We start from the raw sequence: 18,096 nt of genomic DNA, 5'->3' as shown, positions 1-18,096 counted from the left end.
GATATGGAGACTGTTTCGGACGAACCAATCACAGACGGAATGGAAGGCGCACACCCGGTGTTACGGATAGCTACTCTGCTAGTTAGAGTAGCGTATTGATAGTGAGCGAGTCGGGTCGTCTACGGCAGTTGATTGCTGACGTACGCGAAACGTGAGACCCTCCTGTCGTGGACATACTGTACATATTTATCCGACATGTCCGGTATAGGAATAGAATCAAAAGGATGTCAATCGTTTGTGTCGTAGTGGTGCGGATGGTCGTCACGTTCCCCCTTCGTTTCGATTGCCTCCAACATGGGGGGGGGGGGGGCCGGGACGAGAATCCCAATACTTGTAACCAATCTCTCTTGTCTGTATCGTTGTTACCCAAAAGCACCAAGCGCCACAGACTGTTCCCCAAATAACAATTCGAGCACAATCCCTTACCGTAAACTCGCATTTAGCCAACGATCCAACGATCGATCGACCTTCGCCACAAACCCGGACGACGGAGTTTGCTACCGCGTGCACAGATCTTCTTCCACACACACCAATCCTCCACCTCGTGGGATGGGAATCCTCGCGACGCCATCACTGACGTTCGGACTCATTGTGGCGGCGTACCTTGGGCCGCTCGACGCTACCGTTGGTTGGATACAACCACCACCATCGTCGTCGTCGTGGGTCCGCCGTGGTGTTGATCATCGTACACACGGCGACGTGGCGTCCGTACGATTCCGTGCGGATACGGCCCGTCCGTTCCAACGCGACCGCGACGACACCGACGTCTTGCCGGACGACGAGCCCGACCAAAATGGTGGTCCTTCCGAACAAATTCGGTATATGGCGACCTTTCTGAACGCTCGTCTGGGCAAGGCGGTTGTGCAACAGATCCTCGCGACGACGACGACGCCTGCCGCCGCGCCACGCAACGAGAACGACGAGTCCGCCACAGGAGATACCAAGAAGGCAACTGCCGACGTGCCGGAGGACACCATCGTGGCAGCAGTCGACGCAGTTGCCACGGAACCCGTTCCGGAACCGCTGGTTCGGGAATCCAGTCCGGAAGTTCGAGATGGACCGAACACGTCCATTCGGAATTCTACCAAGACCGCGCCCATAGTGTCCCCTTTAATTTCACTGGAATTTGGGAAAGAGCTTCCCGTCGCGGTGGACAAAGTAGAGCCGCTGACGGAAACCTTTTCTGGCAAAGTGTTGCGGGCGTTGCGGGAAGGGGATACACCGGGCGACCGTGAGGATGAAGAATACACTGAGAGTCGCGGGAAACAAACGGAGTCACCCCTGGTGGAGAATGAAACAAAAGGCGTTCCCGAAACCGATACCTCGGAGACGGATGCGGCGAGCCTCGGAACTGACCAACCCAAGCTCTATACAGCATCATCCGCCACCGGTACGCCGGAGACGAACTCTACCGAGGCCTCGACACCCATGGTAGAGCACGGAAACACGACGCTTGCCGACACTGAGACTGGGAATCCATCTAGTCGAAACACAGAGTCTTCAGAGGTGGAGAACTCCGAAGAGGATGCAGAAACCGTAATGGAGCAACCGTCCACGGGCCATAAAAAAGAAGGCGACCGCGATTTGACGCTGGTGGACGAATTCTATACGGACGCGGACGTGGCCGAACCAACGCTCGATTCTGCAAAGGAGGCCACAGAAATAGGTCAATTGGACCAACCACGTTTGTACTCTACATCCCAAAATAACGTGACCGACGCGAATCTATCGGGACGCTCTCTTGACGAGGTCGTTGACGACGGAAGTAACGACACTGATGCCGATTTGGACGAAGGCGAAGAACGTCCATCACTCCGCCATAAGAAGGAAGGAGACCGGGATGTAGCTCTACAGGATGAGTTTTTGGAGCCTGTGGAAGATCAGCTACGTGCCGATCAAAATGCGACCATGTCACAGGACTTGGCCAATCAAGGCGATCAGCCGCTGGACGTTGTTCCGTACCCCAAATCAGACATGGATGACCATCTACAAGATGCGGTGCCGTATACCAGGAAAAAAGAAATCATGGAACTCGCGATGAACTCCAAAAATGAAAAGGAACCGCCACGTGATGTATTGGCCTATCGAAAGAAGGGGGTCAAATTGGATGATGTTCGGAAAGAGAACGGGGGTGAGAATGTCGCAGGAAATGTACAAAGTAGCAATAGCGATGCCCCCGACAATGCCCTTCCATATCCAGAGGCGCACGACGACTTGGATCTGTCTACTTCAGAAACTGAACCTACACAAATCCCAATCTCCGGCACACCGAGTGGTGTTAGGCTTCCTGCTGGTATTATGGATGAACTCGAGGCAACGATTGAGCAGGCTCAAAGCGAGTTGAATACAAATGTTGGACAGTCCGATTCGGTAGTAGAAGGAGATTCTATGGAAAACTCAGATAGCAGACAAACACAGGACTCTGGAGTAGTGTCTGATGGTACGGGAAGCCCATTGGAACCGAGAATCCCGTCGGTTGTATCCAGAGAGTTTGGTCATCCACTAGAAGTTGTTCAAGATGGCATTTCTCCTCCGCGAGACAGCCAGGCTTCGACAGAAGCTGCATCTGATCGGCCAAAGAACGACGCTTCCGGCGAATCATCCTCTAGCACTTTAAACGCTGCGCATCGGAGTTTCTTTAGAGAATGGCAAGCGTTTTCCAAAAAGAGCTTTGGCCTGGACCGGACACTTTTCGGGAAAAGGAGGTAATGCACCGGGTTTTTCTTTGGAAGAATTTGTTCCTGTCGTATCAGAGCTCTAGTTGCTATTCTAAAGACGATACCACACGGAAAAGGCAACCAAGGGATACATTAAAGTCTAAGTTTAACTTGTGGGTGAATTTGGCGGTCGACCATTTCAGCCGTCCAGAATTGATTTCATTAGGTCAAGAAGCTCTTTGTCATCACTAGTGAGTTCCCCACCCTGCGCATCCGCATCTTTCATAACTTCGTCAATGCCGGAACCAAAAGCTTCCTTGAATTGAGACTTCACAGCATCTAGCTCGTCAGGGGGGATAGACCCCGAGTCCTTCAGCTGCTTGAGCGACAATAGCATTTCCTTGAGCTGTTCCGGATTCGGACCTTCGCCATCTGGTCCCATCATGGATGCCATGTCACCCATTCCTTCCATACCACCCATTTCCTTGAGCATATCCTCCATTCCTTCCATACCCTCACCGTCCTTGAGCATGTTCATCATGTTCTTTTGTACCGCCTTCATCATTAGTCCTTCAGCCTTCTTTTCGTTAATTTGAAAGACATCCTGCAAGAGGGCTACTCGGTTTTCAAAGTCGTCGCTGAGGTTGGCCATATTAGTCATACCCGAAACTGCGTAAGCCGTGTACATTTGCTCTAGCTTCGACTTGCTGAGGCTCCCGCCATACGTTACCGGTGTAATGACGACACCTTCGGCAACGGAATCGTACAAGGAAGCAGCATGGTTCATAAAGTCCACGACTATATTAATTGCGTCAACCGTCAGCTTGTCGTCCTTTTCTTTCAACGAAGTCGATGCCAAATCTACAATATCAATGAGCATGCAGTTTACAACGTTGGCGAAGACTTCGGCCGATTCTTTCAGAGACAAACCTGAATCCGTTTGGGCCGCAATTAGCTTTTCTTTGGCCAATTCCAAGTCGAAAGTTTCCATGGGCATGCCTCCGGGTAGCCCAACGACTTTCGGAAACCGTCCCGGAGCTCCAAAGGTCAGGGTTTTGGCCAAGAGTTCGGCCAAATTGGGTGCCGTCGCATCATCCGCCAACAGAGCCTTCAAATCAGTTTCGCGGGCGTTCTTCTTCTTGGAAAAAACTTTGGTCAATCCGATGCGCTTCGTTTTTTTCGGCGCTACAGGGGTTTCTTCCTTTTTTGTTGCAGCATTTTCCTTTCGGGGCGGCTCTTCCTTTGCTTTTGGTTTCTCCGTCTGCTTCATGTCGGGTACGTTGGATTCGATTTCTTCCAAGGCAGGTGCACTTGTTGGGGTCATTTTGGACGGACGGCGAATGTCATCGTCATCTCCCATGAGCAATTTGAATTGCCGTTGGCGTTCCTCTTCCTCCTTCGTCTGCTTATCCCGGTACACCTTGAAAGCGACCCCACCACCGGCCGCCACGACAAAGGCTGATACGGGAACAATGGGCATGGCTTGAATCTTTCCTTTCAAGGAGGTAGAAGAGGCGGTAGGTACTGGCGCACCATCCATGACTTCCTGTGGCAACGTCCAATCTTCTCCGCTGTCCGGCCCTGCACCACTGCGTCCGTCAATACCAGGCGATAACGTTTCCACGGCTCCAGCAACTTGTTCTTGCACCATTTCGGCCCCTTGGTCTACTGCCGAGCCGACCGCGGTCGAAGCCCCCGCTACGGCAGTGGCGGCCCCGGCCGCCACTGCCTTGGCGCGATCTTTTTCTGCCTGTTTGGCTGCTTTCATTTCCGCTTTTATGCGTTGGGCTTCTTCCTTTGCGACCCGTTTCGCTTCCTGCGCTTTGGCCTTGATATCGGCCTTGGCTTGTTTTGCCTGCGCTTTCAAAGCCTTGGCTTGGGCCTTGGCCTGTTCTTGAAAAGACGGATCGTTGGCGGCTGCTTGTGCGAGCCGCTCCTTGGCACTGACTTCTCCTTCTTGCGGGACGCGAATCTGCCCGTAGGCTTCCAGATTGGCCTGGTACTGCTGGGCGAGTGAGGCGGCTTGCGGGGCGGGTAGGTCCAAAATATCGGCCGCCTTGTCTCCGTGTGTCCGAAAATACTCGAGCGGATCGAGGCCGCGATTCTTCAAATCCTGCACCATGCAGGCAATGATTTTGCGATTCTCCACCTTTTTGTAGCCGAACGATCGCTGCGGCCGACTGGAGCGCTCGAATTCTTTTTCGAGATGAAACGGCGTCCCGGGGATTTTCCCCAAATCGACCCCCTTCTCGAAAGCAATGACCTGTCGCTTCCCTTCAATATCGGTAAAGGGGTCAATACCTTGATCCAACAATTCCCGTCGCAAGGCCTCCAGGTCGGCTTTTTTCCGGGCCGCCTTGGCTTCACGGGCCTCCTGGTATTCATGCTCGTAGCGCACGCGGGCGGCTTCTCCCTGCGTGGCTTCAATTTTCCGTGCCGTGGCCGCCATGTCCTGCAATTCTTGTTGCGTGACTTTGATTTGCCGGCGTTCGGCTTCCAACAAGGCTTCCGACGCCGGATCGCGGCCTTCGGCCTTGGGCAAGGCCATGACGGGAGCCGAGGCGTGGGCGGCTTGTGGAACACACAGAGCGCTGCCTAGCGTAGTCCCTACCAAGGCGGCGGCGGCTGCTGTCGTGACGCGACGGAGTGTAAAACGGTGGCGTGTGGACGGGATCCGTGACGCGTGTGGGTGGTGGCGCAGGAAAGGGAGCCACGGACGGCATCGCTGCCAAAGCCCGGGGGATTGGGGTTCGGCATGACGATTGTCGTCTTCATCTTCGCCGACGGCTTCGGGAAGCTGTGCGTACAAGGGTAGGTTTGGTCGTTGCTGTTGTTGCTGCAGAGAACGGATACCAGCTCCCGTAGTTGATCGCAAAGCGAATGCCTGTTCACGGGCCGTCGGCAAGCGTAGCGCCCCGCCGGTGACGGAGAGTTGGGGAAAGGCTTGCGTCGACCGAGCCAATAGTAGCAGCAACGGCAACAGAACGGAAAGGTTCCGGTACAGCGAAGACATGATTACCATTGCCATGAAACGCAGCTAGTGACGGTCTTTCTTGGTATGCGTCGCGCAAATTCACAAAGTTGCTGACTCGGGTAGCTCAACCGGGCGTGCGGTACGGATGGTGTAGTTTAGTGATGTGTAATGTAGTCCGACTGTAAGACTGTCCGAAGCTAATCCGATCCAACGATGGCACGGAAGGGAGGGGCTGGCGAATCAACTCCAACTTCGCAACAATCGTCCAATGGTGCTGCTATCGATGAGACCGCACACTCTTGCTCCAACCAAGAAGACTCTAGGGTCGCATTCCAACTTCTGAACCGACTCGAGTTGGGATAGGGACTGGACTGGACTGGACCTTACCGGAGGATGGCACCCGCCAATCTTTCCCTCTCCCTCCGTTCGCATCTCTCGCGAGATCGGCGCACTCGGTTGCTTCCCCATCGTGAGGGAAGCTCAGGACCTATCGACCCGAGACAACCCCACGTGTCAATGGGAACGCTCTTCCGGGTGCTCATAGTGAACCGAACCAGGACGTTCAGTAGTTTCCGGGTTTCTCAATGAGATGTTCGTTCCACATGTGCCTGTCCTACGTTGCTGCGGTGTGGTGCATTCGCAAGGGCAAGTAGTTCCTCCCAGGAACGTGGTAGCTACCTACCAGGCTACCTAGCTCACTGTTGGGTAGCTTCCGTCAGCGGGCCTGCCATTAGACCTCCTGCTTGTCGCTATCTACTGATTCATCGTTCCTTCAGACTACGTACGTCGACTATGGGTAGACCCTCTCTTTCCGTCCTACCTCTGAGACTATCTTGCTAACACATACGACGAGACTCTCGAGGGGACGGATCGACTTGAAAAACTCGAGCAACTCACCACTATATATATATATACATATACAATCCCTCCACTACGCTAGACGGCACAACACAGGGACTGTGGTGTACGTGTACGTGATTGTCTTTAAGAACTGTTTTTACGTGGATTGCGTAGCATCCGTATCCTACGCAACGTTCCTACTTTTTGTGTGTGTGTGCGTGCGTGATTTGGTAGATTGGTTTCGTGCATGCATCGTCGCACCCGATCCTAACGCTCCGCACCGTGTTTGGCAATAGCCGCTTCGATGGCTTCCGCATTGGCACCGTTGACGACGTCCACTTTCTCACCATTTTTGAAGTAGTGAAAACTGGGTACGGAGCGGACGCCTTCCCGTTTCATCAGTTTGGACGCGTCGGGGGAGGCGTCTCCAATGACCTTGAGAAAGACGGCGTCGCCGTACTTTTCCGAAAGTTCTTCAAACTTGGGAGCAATGACCTTGCAGGGTCCGCACCAGGTGGTGCTGTAGTCGACCACGACGAGACTCCCACCCGCACTGGCAATCGTCTGGTCAAAGGCACTTTCCGAACCAATGTCCACAACCGCCGACAAGGTCAAAGGCGTGCGTGCTACTTTGGCAATAGTCGTGACGACGGGTGTCTGCGTTCGGAACGCGAGAGGAGTGGAGGGTGCAAAGGCAGTCGCCGCCGGGACGAACCAAAGCGACAGTAGGATAGTTCCGACCCCCGCTCGTCGTTGTGCTGCGTGTTGTTGTTGTTGTTGTTGTTGCATCATTGTATCGAATAGGTAAGTGGACTACGACAGTGAAGGATGGATGGGTAGGGAGATGGAGAATGGAAATGGACAGTGACTGTGTATGGATGGATATGTATACCGTTGCGGTTTCGTATGAATATACTCACATACACGCACACGAGAGAGAGGGAGCGTGACGGTGGGTGGGTGCGTTTGTCCCGACCGGTGTTGATTTGCGGACACGTATCATATATACGGGGCCGTGTGAACCGCCGATCCACACGGGGTCGAACCGTGGGAAGGAGAGTTTGCCCATCCAACGCCGGAACGAAACCAAGGTTTGGGACGGAAAAGTTCAACCTAGCGTTGTACGGACAGACGAAAAAAAATTAGGAAAGAGCATTCGGAATCTTGCCACATTTTTGCCGTTCTGCCGGGGAATGAACGGTATCTTGGCACCGAAGATCCTTTGGGTCCCGTGTGTGTATACACACACACACACACACATGTCCGAACAATCTTGGATCCGATCGAACCGTGAACTTCTCACGGGAAAACGGATCGGGAACGGTACAAGCTAGCTCTAGCGAGTTGGCCTTGTTGCGCGTTGGTTTCTCCCGAAGCGTGAAGAGGTCCGAACGAGAGAACCGAAAGACGCCAAACACGAGAAAGGTGTCACCAGATCCTAGCTACTAGACTCACACTCGCACACAATCACATAGAAAAGTGAGCGTATCCGTGGAATTTTCGTAACTCAACATCCACTACATCGGGCACCGAACCTTGATTCCCAAACAGAGGGGTGTTCCATTGCCACTACTGCCTCGACGTATCCATCTATACACACCAATAAGACGTACCCCCGTCGCCAGGATGCTGTCTACCAAGAAGGCCTTGTTGTGTCTCGTCTCGACGACAGTGGCTTCTGCCTGGGTCCATTCGGCGCCGTTGCTGCGCACCACCACGTCCATGATCGCGGCCTCAAACCGGCCTTCTCCCCGCCTTTGGGCGTCCGAACCCGGCACGACCGACCCCAGCACTCTTTCGGACCAGACGGATACACCCGTCATTCTACCCGACTTTGATAGTCTGGAAGATTACCTGGCGTATATGGAACGAGTTAGTGCCTTGCCCAAAGGATTCGCTATTGGTACCGCCGACGGAACCTTCGTGTCCGCCGAAGCCCCGTCCATGGGGAAATTGCCCATTCGGGCGACTATCATTTACCTGACCGAAGGATCCACCGAAAATTGGGCCGCTGTCTTTACCAAAAATAAGGTAAGTTTTCAAAACACACACCACCCTGACGAGGGCACACCGGAACCATACTCCACAGTCGGTGCCTTTCGGTCGGTCATCCCCGCTGTTTCGTATTTTGTCTCACACAACTTGGGTGTCGACAGTTCCCCGGCGCCCCCATCCAGGTTGGTCGCCAGCGTTTGGCCGACGGCGGTCCCCTACACGCCCTCGTCATCAACAACAAGGTCTCCAACGTCTGTGCCGGTGGGGACGGCGTCGGTAACGCCGAACTCGTCTGTAACGCGGTCGCCCAGGAACTCGATCTGCCCAACGGTGCGTCGTCCGTATTGCCCAGCAGTACCGGGGTGATTGGGTGGCGACTCCCGGCTCAGGAATTGGCAACCGACGTGGTTCCCAAGGCGGCGAAAGCCTTACAGATGGAGTCGGCCCTGGCGGCAGCCAAGGCCATTTGTACCACCGATCGGTGGCCCAAAGTGCGCTCCCAAACCTTGAGCAACGGGGCTCGGGTGGTCGGCATCGCTAAAGGTGCGGGAATGATTGAACCCAACATGGCCACCATGCTGTCCTACATTATGACGGATGCGATTATTCCCAAAGCCACACTACAGACCATGTTAACGGAAGCCGTCAACGGTTCCTACAATTCCATTTCCGTCGATGGGGACGAATCCACGAGCGACACGGTCGCCTTGGTGGCGTCCAACGTCGTTTCCAACACGGACGAAGCCGAATTCCGCGACTCCCTCCGGGTGGTCTGTCAGGGACTGGCACAGGACATTGTTCGCAACGGCGAAGGCACGGGACACGTGTTGCGGGTGCACGTGCTCAAGTTTCCCGGCACGGACGCCGAAGCCCGGCGACTGGGACGGCACGTGGTCAATTCGCCGCTTTTCAAATGCGCCGTGTCCGGGAACGACCCCAATACGGGACGACTCGCGGCCGCCATTGGCTCGTTCATGGGAAAATTTAAAAATGACGAAAACATCGACACGACCATGATCACGCTGGGTGGACGGGTCATCTTTGCCGACGGCAAATTTGTTTTGGAAGGCGACGAAGTGGAGCAAGAATTGTCGACGCACATGAAAAAGGCGCAGTACGACGAACATTCCGATTACCCGCCGCACCAAAAGTGTGTCGAAATCGGTATCAACTTTGGCCAGAGCAGCGGTGGGGACGGCGAAGCCATAGTTCTCGGCAGCGACTTGACCGGCGAGTACGTGGTCGTCAACGCCGACTACCGAAGTTGAATGGTACCACAGTAGATGGAAGACAAGCAAAGGCTTGCCAACCAACGACGACATCATCTGGATATGTTGTTGTGATTAAAGATGAGCTTTTATTTTTGTGAAACAATGTGCTATCCCCTCTAGACGAACGCAGCGGACGAAAACACACACACACACACACACACACGGAAGCCTGTACATATCATTTCCAGCACTCTTTCCCCAGTTCCCGATCCCCATACTAGACTCATTGCTTGACGTTGCAATTAGGCTGGTTTCGTGATGGTCATGTTCGTTAACACTTTTTTGCCTTCCTCATTGGTTTTTCGTTGCTTCTCTTCCGCTTTGATGACCTTTTTGAGCAACCAGATCATTTCTGTGCGTTGTTCCTGCAGTGCTTCCAGTTCTGTTTGATAAGTCTGTACTTTTTCACGAGCAATTTGGCTAGGGAGCTGTACGGGGTCCTCGTTTTTGGGTTCTTCAGGGCCGGGCTCGGAATCCTTGGTTTCGTGTCCAGTCGTGTCGGCCGATACGGGCGTTTCGTTCGTATCAGTATCAACGTTCTCCTGCGCTAGTCGTGCCGTGCGTTCCCGTTCTTTTCTTCTTTGTTCTCGACAGGTTGTTTCGATACTTTCCCGCCACTGACGTTTGCGGGTCTCTACGGCAGTCTCGTACCGCGTTCGGTGCGTGTCTTCCAAGACCCTTAGTCGACGTTCGTGTTCTTGTTTCCGCTCGGTCCGTATATCATCCACCGCTTGGATTCGTGCGTCTTGCCAACGAGTCAGTTTCTCCCGCAAGGCATTCCGTTGCAACATTTGTTCCTCCAACGTGTATTGTAACGTTAGCCACTGCGTTTGTTCCGGAGTGACGTGCGTGGACGACGGAGGATGATCCGTCTCCACCGTCGCGTCGTCCACGTGTCCATGGACGGTGGAAGGTCCGTGCGGACCGACGTTTCCTCCACGCAGCGAGGGCGGCAAGGTCTCCCGGATACACGCCGTGACGGCATTCCACGTGGCCGTATCGACGTGTCCGGAGACGACGGGAAGAAGGAATTGACGCGGTACGGGTGTGGTAGTGTTGGGACGGGAGCCGTAGTGGGACCGAGTGGTGGTGTTGGTCGCGTGCATGGTGGTAGTGGTGGTGGGAGCCCCGCCGTTGCCGGTGAGTGTCGGGGGAGACCGACCTTGCGTCATCCAGCGTCCATCCGTGGCGTCGGAATTGGGTACCACGGGACGAGGCGTGGATGCCGTCGTGGGAGTTGGTTCGGTAGAGTCACGATGCAACATGGAAGGGGGACGACCCAAACAGGAGCAAATGGTAGTGGGAACCAACGGTGGGGGTTGTCGTAGCTAGAACACGAACGTGATACTAGAGCGTACGTACGGGTATCACCGTTGAATGGGATGAAGTAATGTCAATCGTCGTACCGAACCGAGTCTTCCCTCTTGTCTCCCCCACGCGACACACGGTCGTCACGGAATGTGTGTGTGTTCGTCGCGAAACTCTACTCGATCCCCTTGGCACGTTTGCTCTCTACGGAGTGTGAGTGTGAAAGGTGTCCGTCGTTCTGTCTCGCTGGCAGTCGACGAATTCACGGGACGGAACCCTCGCGGAAGGAAGTACACAAAGCTGTAGTTGATAGATAGATTTAGCACGATACCGGTCGTTCCGAAGCGTGCCCCCACCGCGCGGTGACGACGACAGCGCGAGAGTCACAGCCGTCGTCGTGGCGTGGCAAACCCACACGACCATGGGGTTGTGAGGGGGATCCCAGCGGAACTTCCGAATTCACGGAAAGAGATTTCGAGTGTGTCGTGTGAAAACCCGATATTCCAACGCCCGATTGCACAGTGGCGGAGAAGAGAAACCTCCATTGGTTGTGGTACTGCTGTCTTTTTGTTTCCGACGTTTACTCCATACAACAGACACTCTCGTGTATTTATATATATACACCAAAGCAAGCACACACACAGAGACGTTCGTCGCTGCGGGACATTTTTTACACACGCACCGAATTTTGCTGCACCCACACTTGCGTTTGACCAAGGCTCGATCCGACTTCGGACTTGGTTGATAGTATTCGTACTATTGTGATTGATAATCGTACTCGTTTTCACCATGATGAATGGCACGACTGCGGAACGCAACGGTGCCGCTGCCGGTATACAGACTTGTACAAAAGACAACGACGTAGTCTCCTCGGTGTCGGACTCGCCAGAGTCCGTCGCAGAGCCCACTGCGACGGCACCAACCGCCGATTCTGTCCCGGACGCCAACACGACGCCCAATCCCATTGTCTCGAGTACCAAAAAATCGAGACCGCCCTACCAATACGACCCGCACAAAATTACGCTCCGCTTTTTGTTCGCCAACCGGGATGGACTCACCGTTACGGTAGAATGTGAACCTAACGATACCGTAGGACAAGTCAAAGGTGCTCTGCTTTCCGTATGGCCCACCGGTACGTACGTCTCGTGGTCTATCGCACACACACACACACACACACGTTCGTGATCACCAACCACATCACCGCCAATCCCTGCACGGCGGCAGTCGTGGACTGGATGTAGAATCAAACCAGTGTATCCTCACGTTGCGGATTTTGTTTTGGTTTTTTTTTTGGGTCGTATTCATTATTCTCCCTTTGTTGGTAACATCACGGTGTGTACAGATTTACCAACGTGCGACGGCAGTGACCGCGTCCGCTTAATTTGTATGGGCAAGGGCTACCTGATGCCGGACACGCGGACTTTGGAAGATTGTCAAATACCCGTCTTTAAAACTCACCCCACACCCGTCAACGTTTCCGTACTACCCGTGGACAACGCCGTGGAAGAAGCCCACGGCAAGAAGGATACCAGGAAGAAAAAGGAAAGCACACACACGGGCGGTCACGCCCGTACCAATGCGGCACGGTCACCCACCAACGACGGAGCCGCCACCGCCGCCGTCAACCAAGGATGTGCCTGTATCTTACTGTAAGACGCAATGCAATGGCCGGGGGAGGGATCTTGGTACTACGACAGCGATCATGAAACTCTACCGACACCTTGCGAATGTCTTGCTCGTTACGCCATTGGCCCCCTCCTGGAAAAGCACGGGCTGGTCGTTTTGGGGTGGAGTCCCGGTTTTCTATCGGCACCCACCGACAGTACACTTCTACGAACAGTTGCGGGTTCTACCTTGTGTACCAGAATGACGCTAACTAACTGTAAAAACCTGCGGATTGCCAGCACACACACCAATGCCCTACCTGTACTGGGACCTACTCTAGGACGTGGCGTGCGGGACGCGCGGGAAATGAATAGTGTACTGGCCTCCCGCACGTAAATATTTGGATTGGAACAAGCCCGTAGAGTATTTGACAAAAGCAATAGATCGTGCTAGATAAGCAACTGCGCGTACGGCAATAGTCTATGGTGGGACCGAAACTTTGCGGTCGAGATCACGAGTACTTGCGAGGAGACCACGTATCCGTTCCTCCGAGGATGTCCGCAAACAGTGACCCAACCTTCGTCTCGACTTGAACGACGACAATGACAATGGGTTGAATGTGGTTGGCGGTAAGATTTGCAACCTTATGTTTTTTCCTCGTTGGTGTTCAATCTTTGTTGCTTATCGTAGACGGACGCGCCAACGCCCGTGCCGAGCAGAGAACCCACTACCAAAAGCGCCACGTTGGTGGGAATGACATAGCCAAAGTATTCGGCAATCATTTTGCAGCCGATGAAACCCAGAACGAGGGCCACCGCTGGTTCCAGGTACTTGAGGTCCGTTGCCGCTTTCGAAAGAATCGTGTACAGCGAACGCAATCCCATAATGGCAAAAAGGTTGGAAGTAAACACAATAATAGGATCCTGGGTGGGAAGACAAGAAAAAGAGATTCGATACGAGTTAGTATTTCCATCTCGAGATGAACAAAGCTGGTCTAATATATTCCCTCGCCGCACACGTTTGACGTACTTCCGTGACCCCAAAGACGGCCGGGATACTATCCACGGCAAACACGACATCACTGATTTCCACCGCCACCATGCAAACAAACAAGGGCGTGGCTTTCCGTATGCCATCCACCTGGGTGAAGAAGCGATCGCCGTCGTACTCCTCCGTGGACGGAAACACAGAGCGGGCGAAGCGGACAATGGTATTTTCACCGGGATCTTCCTCGACTTCGTCGTCCTCGTCGTTTGTAACGAGGCCCCAAAAGAACTTGCCGGATCCGTACACGAGAATAGCGGCAAATACGAGTAATATCCCGTGGTACTGTTCCAGCGCAGCCGCCCCCAAACCAATCATGATGCCACGCATGACAATGGCACCGTAAATACCCCAGTTTAAAACACGATCTTGAAAGGCCAAGGGCACTTTAAAGTATTCAAACAGAAGCAAGAATACAAAGAGATTGTCCACCGAAAGGGATTGTTCGATCAAATAGCCCGCGAAGAATTCGGCGCCACTTTCGGACCCCATCGTGGCCCACACGACTCCACCAAAGGTACAGGCGGCACCGACCCAACCCAGCGTTCGGACAATCGCATCCCGGTAACTGTAATTCCCATCCGGCGATTCCAAAGTGACGGTAAAAGGCGGTGCGTCGGCTGGATCTAGACGAAGCGGAGATGGTGTTGTGCTATCCGTAGTCGATCTCTTGGTGTCGGCACTTTCGTCCTTGACCGAGAACAGGCACGTGGTGGAAGTTGTGCGCGGAAACGACCTCTTCGATAGGGAGGCGGATAGCGATTTGGGCGTAGCTTCATACCGGTGGAACGATGTCCTACCAGACAGTAGTGAATTAGCAGCTGTTTTCGATCGTTGCAACCCGAGTTGCGTCCGTAAAAGTGGCCGATGGATTGATTTGTCCACCGAAAAGGCCGACACTTCGGGAACGTCGAAGCCGAAGAAAGTAGATACCAGCATGAGAAAGCACCACAACCTTCGCGGAGTCCATGTCGTCAACAGACGTGTCGGCATTGTTCTTGTTGTTGTTGGACTAGCACCTCGGTTTGTGCGTCCGAAAAGTCTACTGACTGTAATATAGAGTGGTAAAAATCGCTGGTCTTCGACAGTGGTGGTGCAAAGTTAGGAAAAATGCTGGCGCCTCGTTCCGGCAGCAAACAGATGCGGATGCAACTCGATATGTGGTATGCTATGAAGATTGTACTAATGTAAGAACAGTTTAGTGGAGTGTATGGGGTTGTGCAAGGCAAGGCAATGCGTGCGATACCAATTCGTGCCGGAAACGGAAAATTACGGCTCCTTCTGCGGCTGGTGCAGCGTCTAAAACCTGACTCGGGTTCCCGAGCTCATTCCACCGAGCGAGATAACAAAAGGCTCGATCGAGCGGTTTCCGTGTGGGTACCATAACAGGAAATCCAATCCACCACTATATACTGCCACAGTGCACGTTAGCGTGCCCACAGCGGATGCCCGTCGATGATGTAGGGGAGGGGTCATGGAGTCCCACCACGCACTGCTTTGCCTCGAATGAAGGAAGGCGACTATGGTCCACGTCACTCTTAAATGAGTATTAGAGAGAAAAGGTTCTACAGGCTTCTTGGGATTGTGTCACCACGAAAAATAGAAGGAAGATTCGACGTCGCGAATAGACTCGAATCCTGGCCACAAAAATCTGTTGGGAATGAACCCTTCGCGACAATTTGGTGTACAACGACAGCCCATTCTAAAAACTCTTTTAGGTCCTCTCTCCCCTCTCCACGCAAACCGCATGCAATTGCAAACGAATTCCATTCCAGCCGCACCATTACTCGACAGATGCGGCTGCGCTTACGATGGCAATGTACCAGTACGGGAGAACCAGCTAGCATGGTAATCCAATGCACTAGTGCAGTGGGAATCGCCGCCTCCATCCAGCCAAAGTTGCACTGAGAGTATTCTCTCTCTCTCTAAGAGTAGACAAAGAAGAGTGTTCAACCAAAATATAAAAACTAGATACTGAACGTGCGCTACGATTTGCGCAAAAAAGTGCCGTTCAAAAAGCCGGCTCGGAATGTGTCGGCCGAAGCATGCCGCACCAGCCCGTCAAAGGAGGAAATATAGATGTAGGTAAAGTAGCCATAGCGATAGCTAGCGATTGAGTACGGAGTCTGTTGTGAACGCCCGCATCATTCAAAAATCATCCCGGAAACACCTGCTGGTTTCCATTTTTATTCGCTCTTGTCAGCAAAGGTCGCCATGCGCCTGGACTGTTGATCAATCCAACCGCCGGGCTTAAAGGCTTGCCAGTTCTGCGTCGTGAAATGATCCTTTTCGTTGTGCAGCACGTGTTCATACATAAGCTGGTTGAGTTTGTGGAGATTGAAAAAGGGCACCATCGGATAGCAGTGGTGCTCAGCGTGGAAATTAGTATCCCACAACAGTAGTCGTACAAGGAGGTTAGTGCGGACCGACCGCGTGTTGCGCAAATTGTTGTTGAGTTTGGACACTTCGCAGTCAGCGTGTTCAAGATTTCGAAAGTAATTGACGACCGGGTAGCCAATCAATACCGGGACAATCCACCAAAACAATAGAGCCGCCGCTCCTTGACGGGTGCGTCCAAAAAAACCCATCATGCTCGTGTAAAAGACGAGCTGGGCAATGGCGGTCATTTGCAATCTACGCAAAATTCCGCTTTCTCGACTGTAGTTGAAGTCGCGGAGACTCCAGCCAGTTCCACTGTAGTCGACTGGCACTCCGAGGGCGGAAAACACAATGCGCCCCGCCCGGCACTTGAAGGTGTTGAAAATGTCAAAAAATTGCCGCAAGTAGCCGAATCGCGTAAAGGGGACGTTGCGGAAGCCTGGATTCTCGAGTTGTTCGCGTGTGTAGTAGCTAGTGAGCTCGGGATCCTTGTCAATATGGTTGGTGTAAGTGTGGTGTTGTTTGTGCATTACGCGTTCATGCTCCCCTAGTTCGAAACAGAAACATCCCGTTAGGAAGAGTACCGCGTCGTTGTACCACTTGGTCTTGAACGCGTTACGGTGGAGAAACTCGTGCTGACCGGCAAAGGCAAAGCACTGAAATTGGAAGCCGTAGAAAAAGTACAGCGGAACAAAAGTGGCCAGCTGGGATACCGTCCATGGCGATTGGCGGATAATAAGCGCCGGGAGCACATTGAGACGGTGAATCGCAAAGGCCGTCGCAGCCATGATGGTAAGATTGATAGCGAGTCGCTTAAAACCTTGATAGTCTGACTTTTTCATGAGCCCAATCAGGACACCATCGTCGAGAATCCGATCGCGCTTCTTCCGTTCGCTGTGCTTGACGTCGGTCCAGTCCTCGTTGTCCGAGCTGATCTTGGAAAGACCGTCCGTATCCGCATGCTTGTCCAGCATTTCTGCAATGGCATTCTTGAGCCCCAAGTTGGAACCGTGCCGTGCGGACGAAGGCACCTCGGGCGTCGTTGAGTCGTCGTAAAAAAGGGTCGCGGAGGGGCGGGCGTTCGGTGGCATTGTGATGGAAAGAGAGAACTGGAAGATATAGCTGTAGATGACCTAGTTGTTAGACTGGGGCTTGATGTACTTTTGGTTATTCTTGGAGTTGTCGTTGTGGATATACCGGAATCGCAAACTGTTGCGACTGTTCCAAAGGACCAGTTTTGGCAAATTGTGAGTGTAAAAGTTGGGGACGGATATGGCATTGTGCGCGATTGTTCGCTTTGCGAGCACATTTTTGCGTCCCGTCCACTTTTTCAAACTTGATTGCGTCGTGTCACCGACGAATCTTGTTTGCGGTGTCGTTTCCCTATAGAAATGGTGAGGTGAGCAACATTATATATATATACCTGTAGAAATAGAGGGAACGCAGCTTTTACGCTGCTGACTGTGCAAGGTGTCAAGATGGTGGTGTGACACCAGGTGGTTTACGTATAGGCACAAAACGTGTGCCTTCACAAGGTTTGATGCAAGTGCAGGCAAACTTCTCAACTTCAAGGCGGCAGCTTCCTGTCGGATAGAAGCTAAGATATTTCCCGATACGGGCAGCATTCGCCTTCGCTACTTTCTGGCTTCGTGAGCGTGGTACAGTCTTAATTGGAATGACGTTGCTTCGGGATTGATGAAGACGAACGGCGCCTTGTTTAGTGTTTTCATGTTGTGCGCAAGAACTAAATTAGATCTCGTCGTCCGGAACGGCTCTAGTCTAGATTGTACCTAGAGCTAAGTAATGCCTACAGATGAAAAGCGCTTCTTCCTTCGTTCGCGAACGGTATCCTCACTTATGTAAATTCAATCCCGAAGTCGGATTCTATTTATTCAGATACATAATTATCTGGACAAGGAAGATTCTAAAGTTGTAAGTATCGTTCGGAAGCTTGAAAGTGCAATCAGTCAGCTCTGTGCCAGACTTGTCTCGGCAGGTCTCCTGTCGGTATCACTGTCAACCC

At 53.0% G+C, this 18,096-nt stretch overlaps 8 protein-coding genes across 8 annotated transcripts; 3 read left to right on the top strand and 5 right to left on the bottom strand.

The window, feature by feature from the left end:
• Positions 1 to 357: 357 nt before the first annotated feature.
• PHATRDRAFT_46282 (predicted protein) lies at positions 358 to 2,709 on the top strand (the record flags this gene model as incomplete). Its single annotated transcript, XM_002180674.1, has 1 exon — positions 358 to 2,709. The coding sequence occupies exon 1, from the start codon at positions 550 to 552 to the stop codon at positions 2,707 to 2,709; it is 2,160 nt and encodes a 719-aa protein (XP_002180710.1). The 5' UTR covers positions 358 to 549.
• A 103-nt stretch (positions 2,710 to 2,812) lies between these two features.
• Positions 2,813 to 6,049, bottom strand: PHATRDRAFT_46281 (predicted protein). The gene has a single exon (XM_002180482.1). The coding sequence runs from the start codon at positions 5,683 to 5,685 to the stop codon at positions 2,857 to 2,859; it is 2,829 nt and encodes a 942-aa protein (XP_002180518.1). The 5' UTR covers positions 5,686 to 6,049; the 3' UTR covers positions 2,813 to 2,856.
• Positions 6,050 to 6,597: 548 nt separating this feature from the next.
• On the bottom strand, positions 6,598 to 7,383 carry Trx-f (thioredoxin f). The gene has a single exon (XM_002180481.1). It carries the CDS (start codon positions 7,261 to 7,263, stop codon positions 6,739 to 6,741), a length of 525 nt encoding a protein of 174 aa, XP_002180517.1. The 5' UTR covers positions 7,264 to 7,383; the 3' UTR covers positions 6,598 to 6,738.
• A 1,241-nt stretch (positions 7,384 to 8,624) lies between these two features.
• On the top strand, positions 8,625 to 9,470 carry PHATRDRAFT_12762 (predicted protein; the record flags this gene model as incomplete). The annotated part of the gene is made up of 1 exon (XM_002180673.1): positions 8,625 to 9,470. A coding segment is annotated over one exon (846 nt), but the record flags the coding sequence as incomplete, so codon positions are not given.
• A 509-nt stretch (positions 9,471 to 9,979) lies between these two features.
• On the bottom strand, positions 9,980 to 11,188 carry PHATRDRAFT_46278 (predicted protein; the record flags this gene model as incomplete). Its single annotated transcript, XM_002180480.1, has 1 exon — positions 9,980 to 11,188. The coding sequence occupies exon 1, from the start codon at positions 11,000 to 11,002 to the stop codon at positions 9,980 to 9,982; it is 1,023 nt and encodes a 340-aa protein (XP_002180516.1). The 5' UTR covers positions 11,003 to 11,188.
• Positions 11,189 to 11,534: 346 nt separating this feature from the next.
• On the top strand, positions 11,535 to 12,952 carry PHATRDRAFT_46277 (predicted protein). Its single transcript, XM_002180672.1, has 2 exons — positions 11,535 to 12,177; positions 12,388 to 12,952. The coding sequence occupies exons 1-2, from the start codon at positions 11,835 to 11,837 to the stop codon at positions 12,696 to 12,698; spliced, it is 654 nt and encodes a 217-aa protein (XP_002180708.1). The 5' UTR covers positions 11,535 to 11,834; the 3' UTR covers positions 12,699 to 12,952.
• Positions 12,953 to 13,294: 342 nt separating this feature from the next.
• Positions 13,295 to 14,228, bottom strand: PHATRDRAFT_12759 (predicted protein; the record flags this gene model as incomplete). The annotated part of the gene is made up of 2 exons (XM_002180479.1): positions 13,295 to 13,573; positions 13,680 to 14,228. Coding segments are annotated over 2 exons (828 nt in total), but the record flags the coding sequence as incomplete, so codon positions are not given.
• Positions 14,229 to 15,643: 1,415 nt separating this feature from the next.
• On the bottom strand, positions 15,644 to 17,343 carry PHATRDRAFT_46275 (predicted protein). The gene has a single exon (XM_002180478.1). The coding sequence runs from the start codon at positions 17,162 to 17,164 to the stop codon at positions 15,881 to 15,883; it is 1,284 nt and encodes a 427-aa protein (XP_002180514.1). The 5' UTR covers positions 17,165 to 17,343; the 3' UTR covers positions 15,644 to 15,880.
• Between the last annotated feature and the right edge of the window lie 753 nt (positions 17,344 to 18,096).

The sequence above is a fragment of the Phaeodactylum tricornutum genome, chromosome 9, assembly GCF_000150955.2.
Source record: "Phaeodactylum tricornutum CCAP 1055/1 chromosome 9, whole genome shotgun sequence".
NCBI classification, from domain to species: Eukaryota; Bacillariophyta; class Bacillariophyceae; order Surirellales; family Neidiaceae; genus Phaeodactylum; species Phaeodactylum tricornutum.
This window is presented reverse-complemented; position numbering and strand designations above follow the sequence as displayed.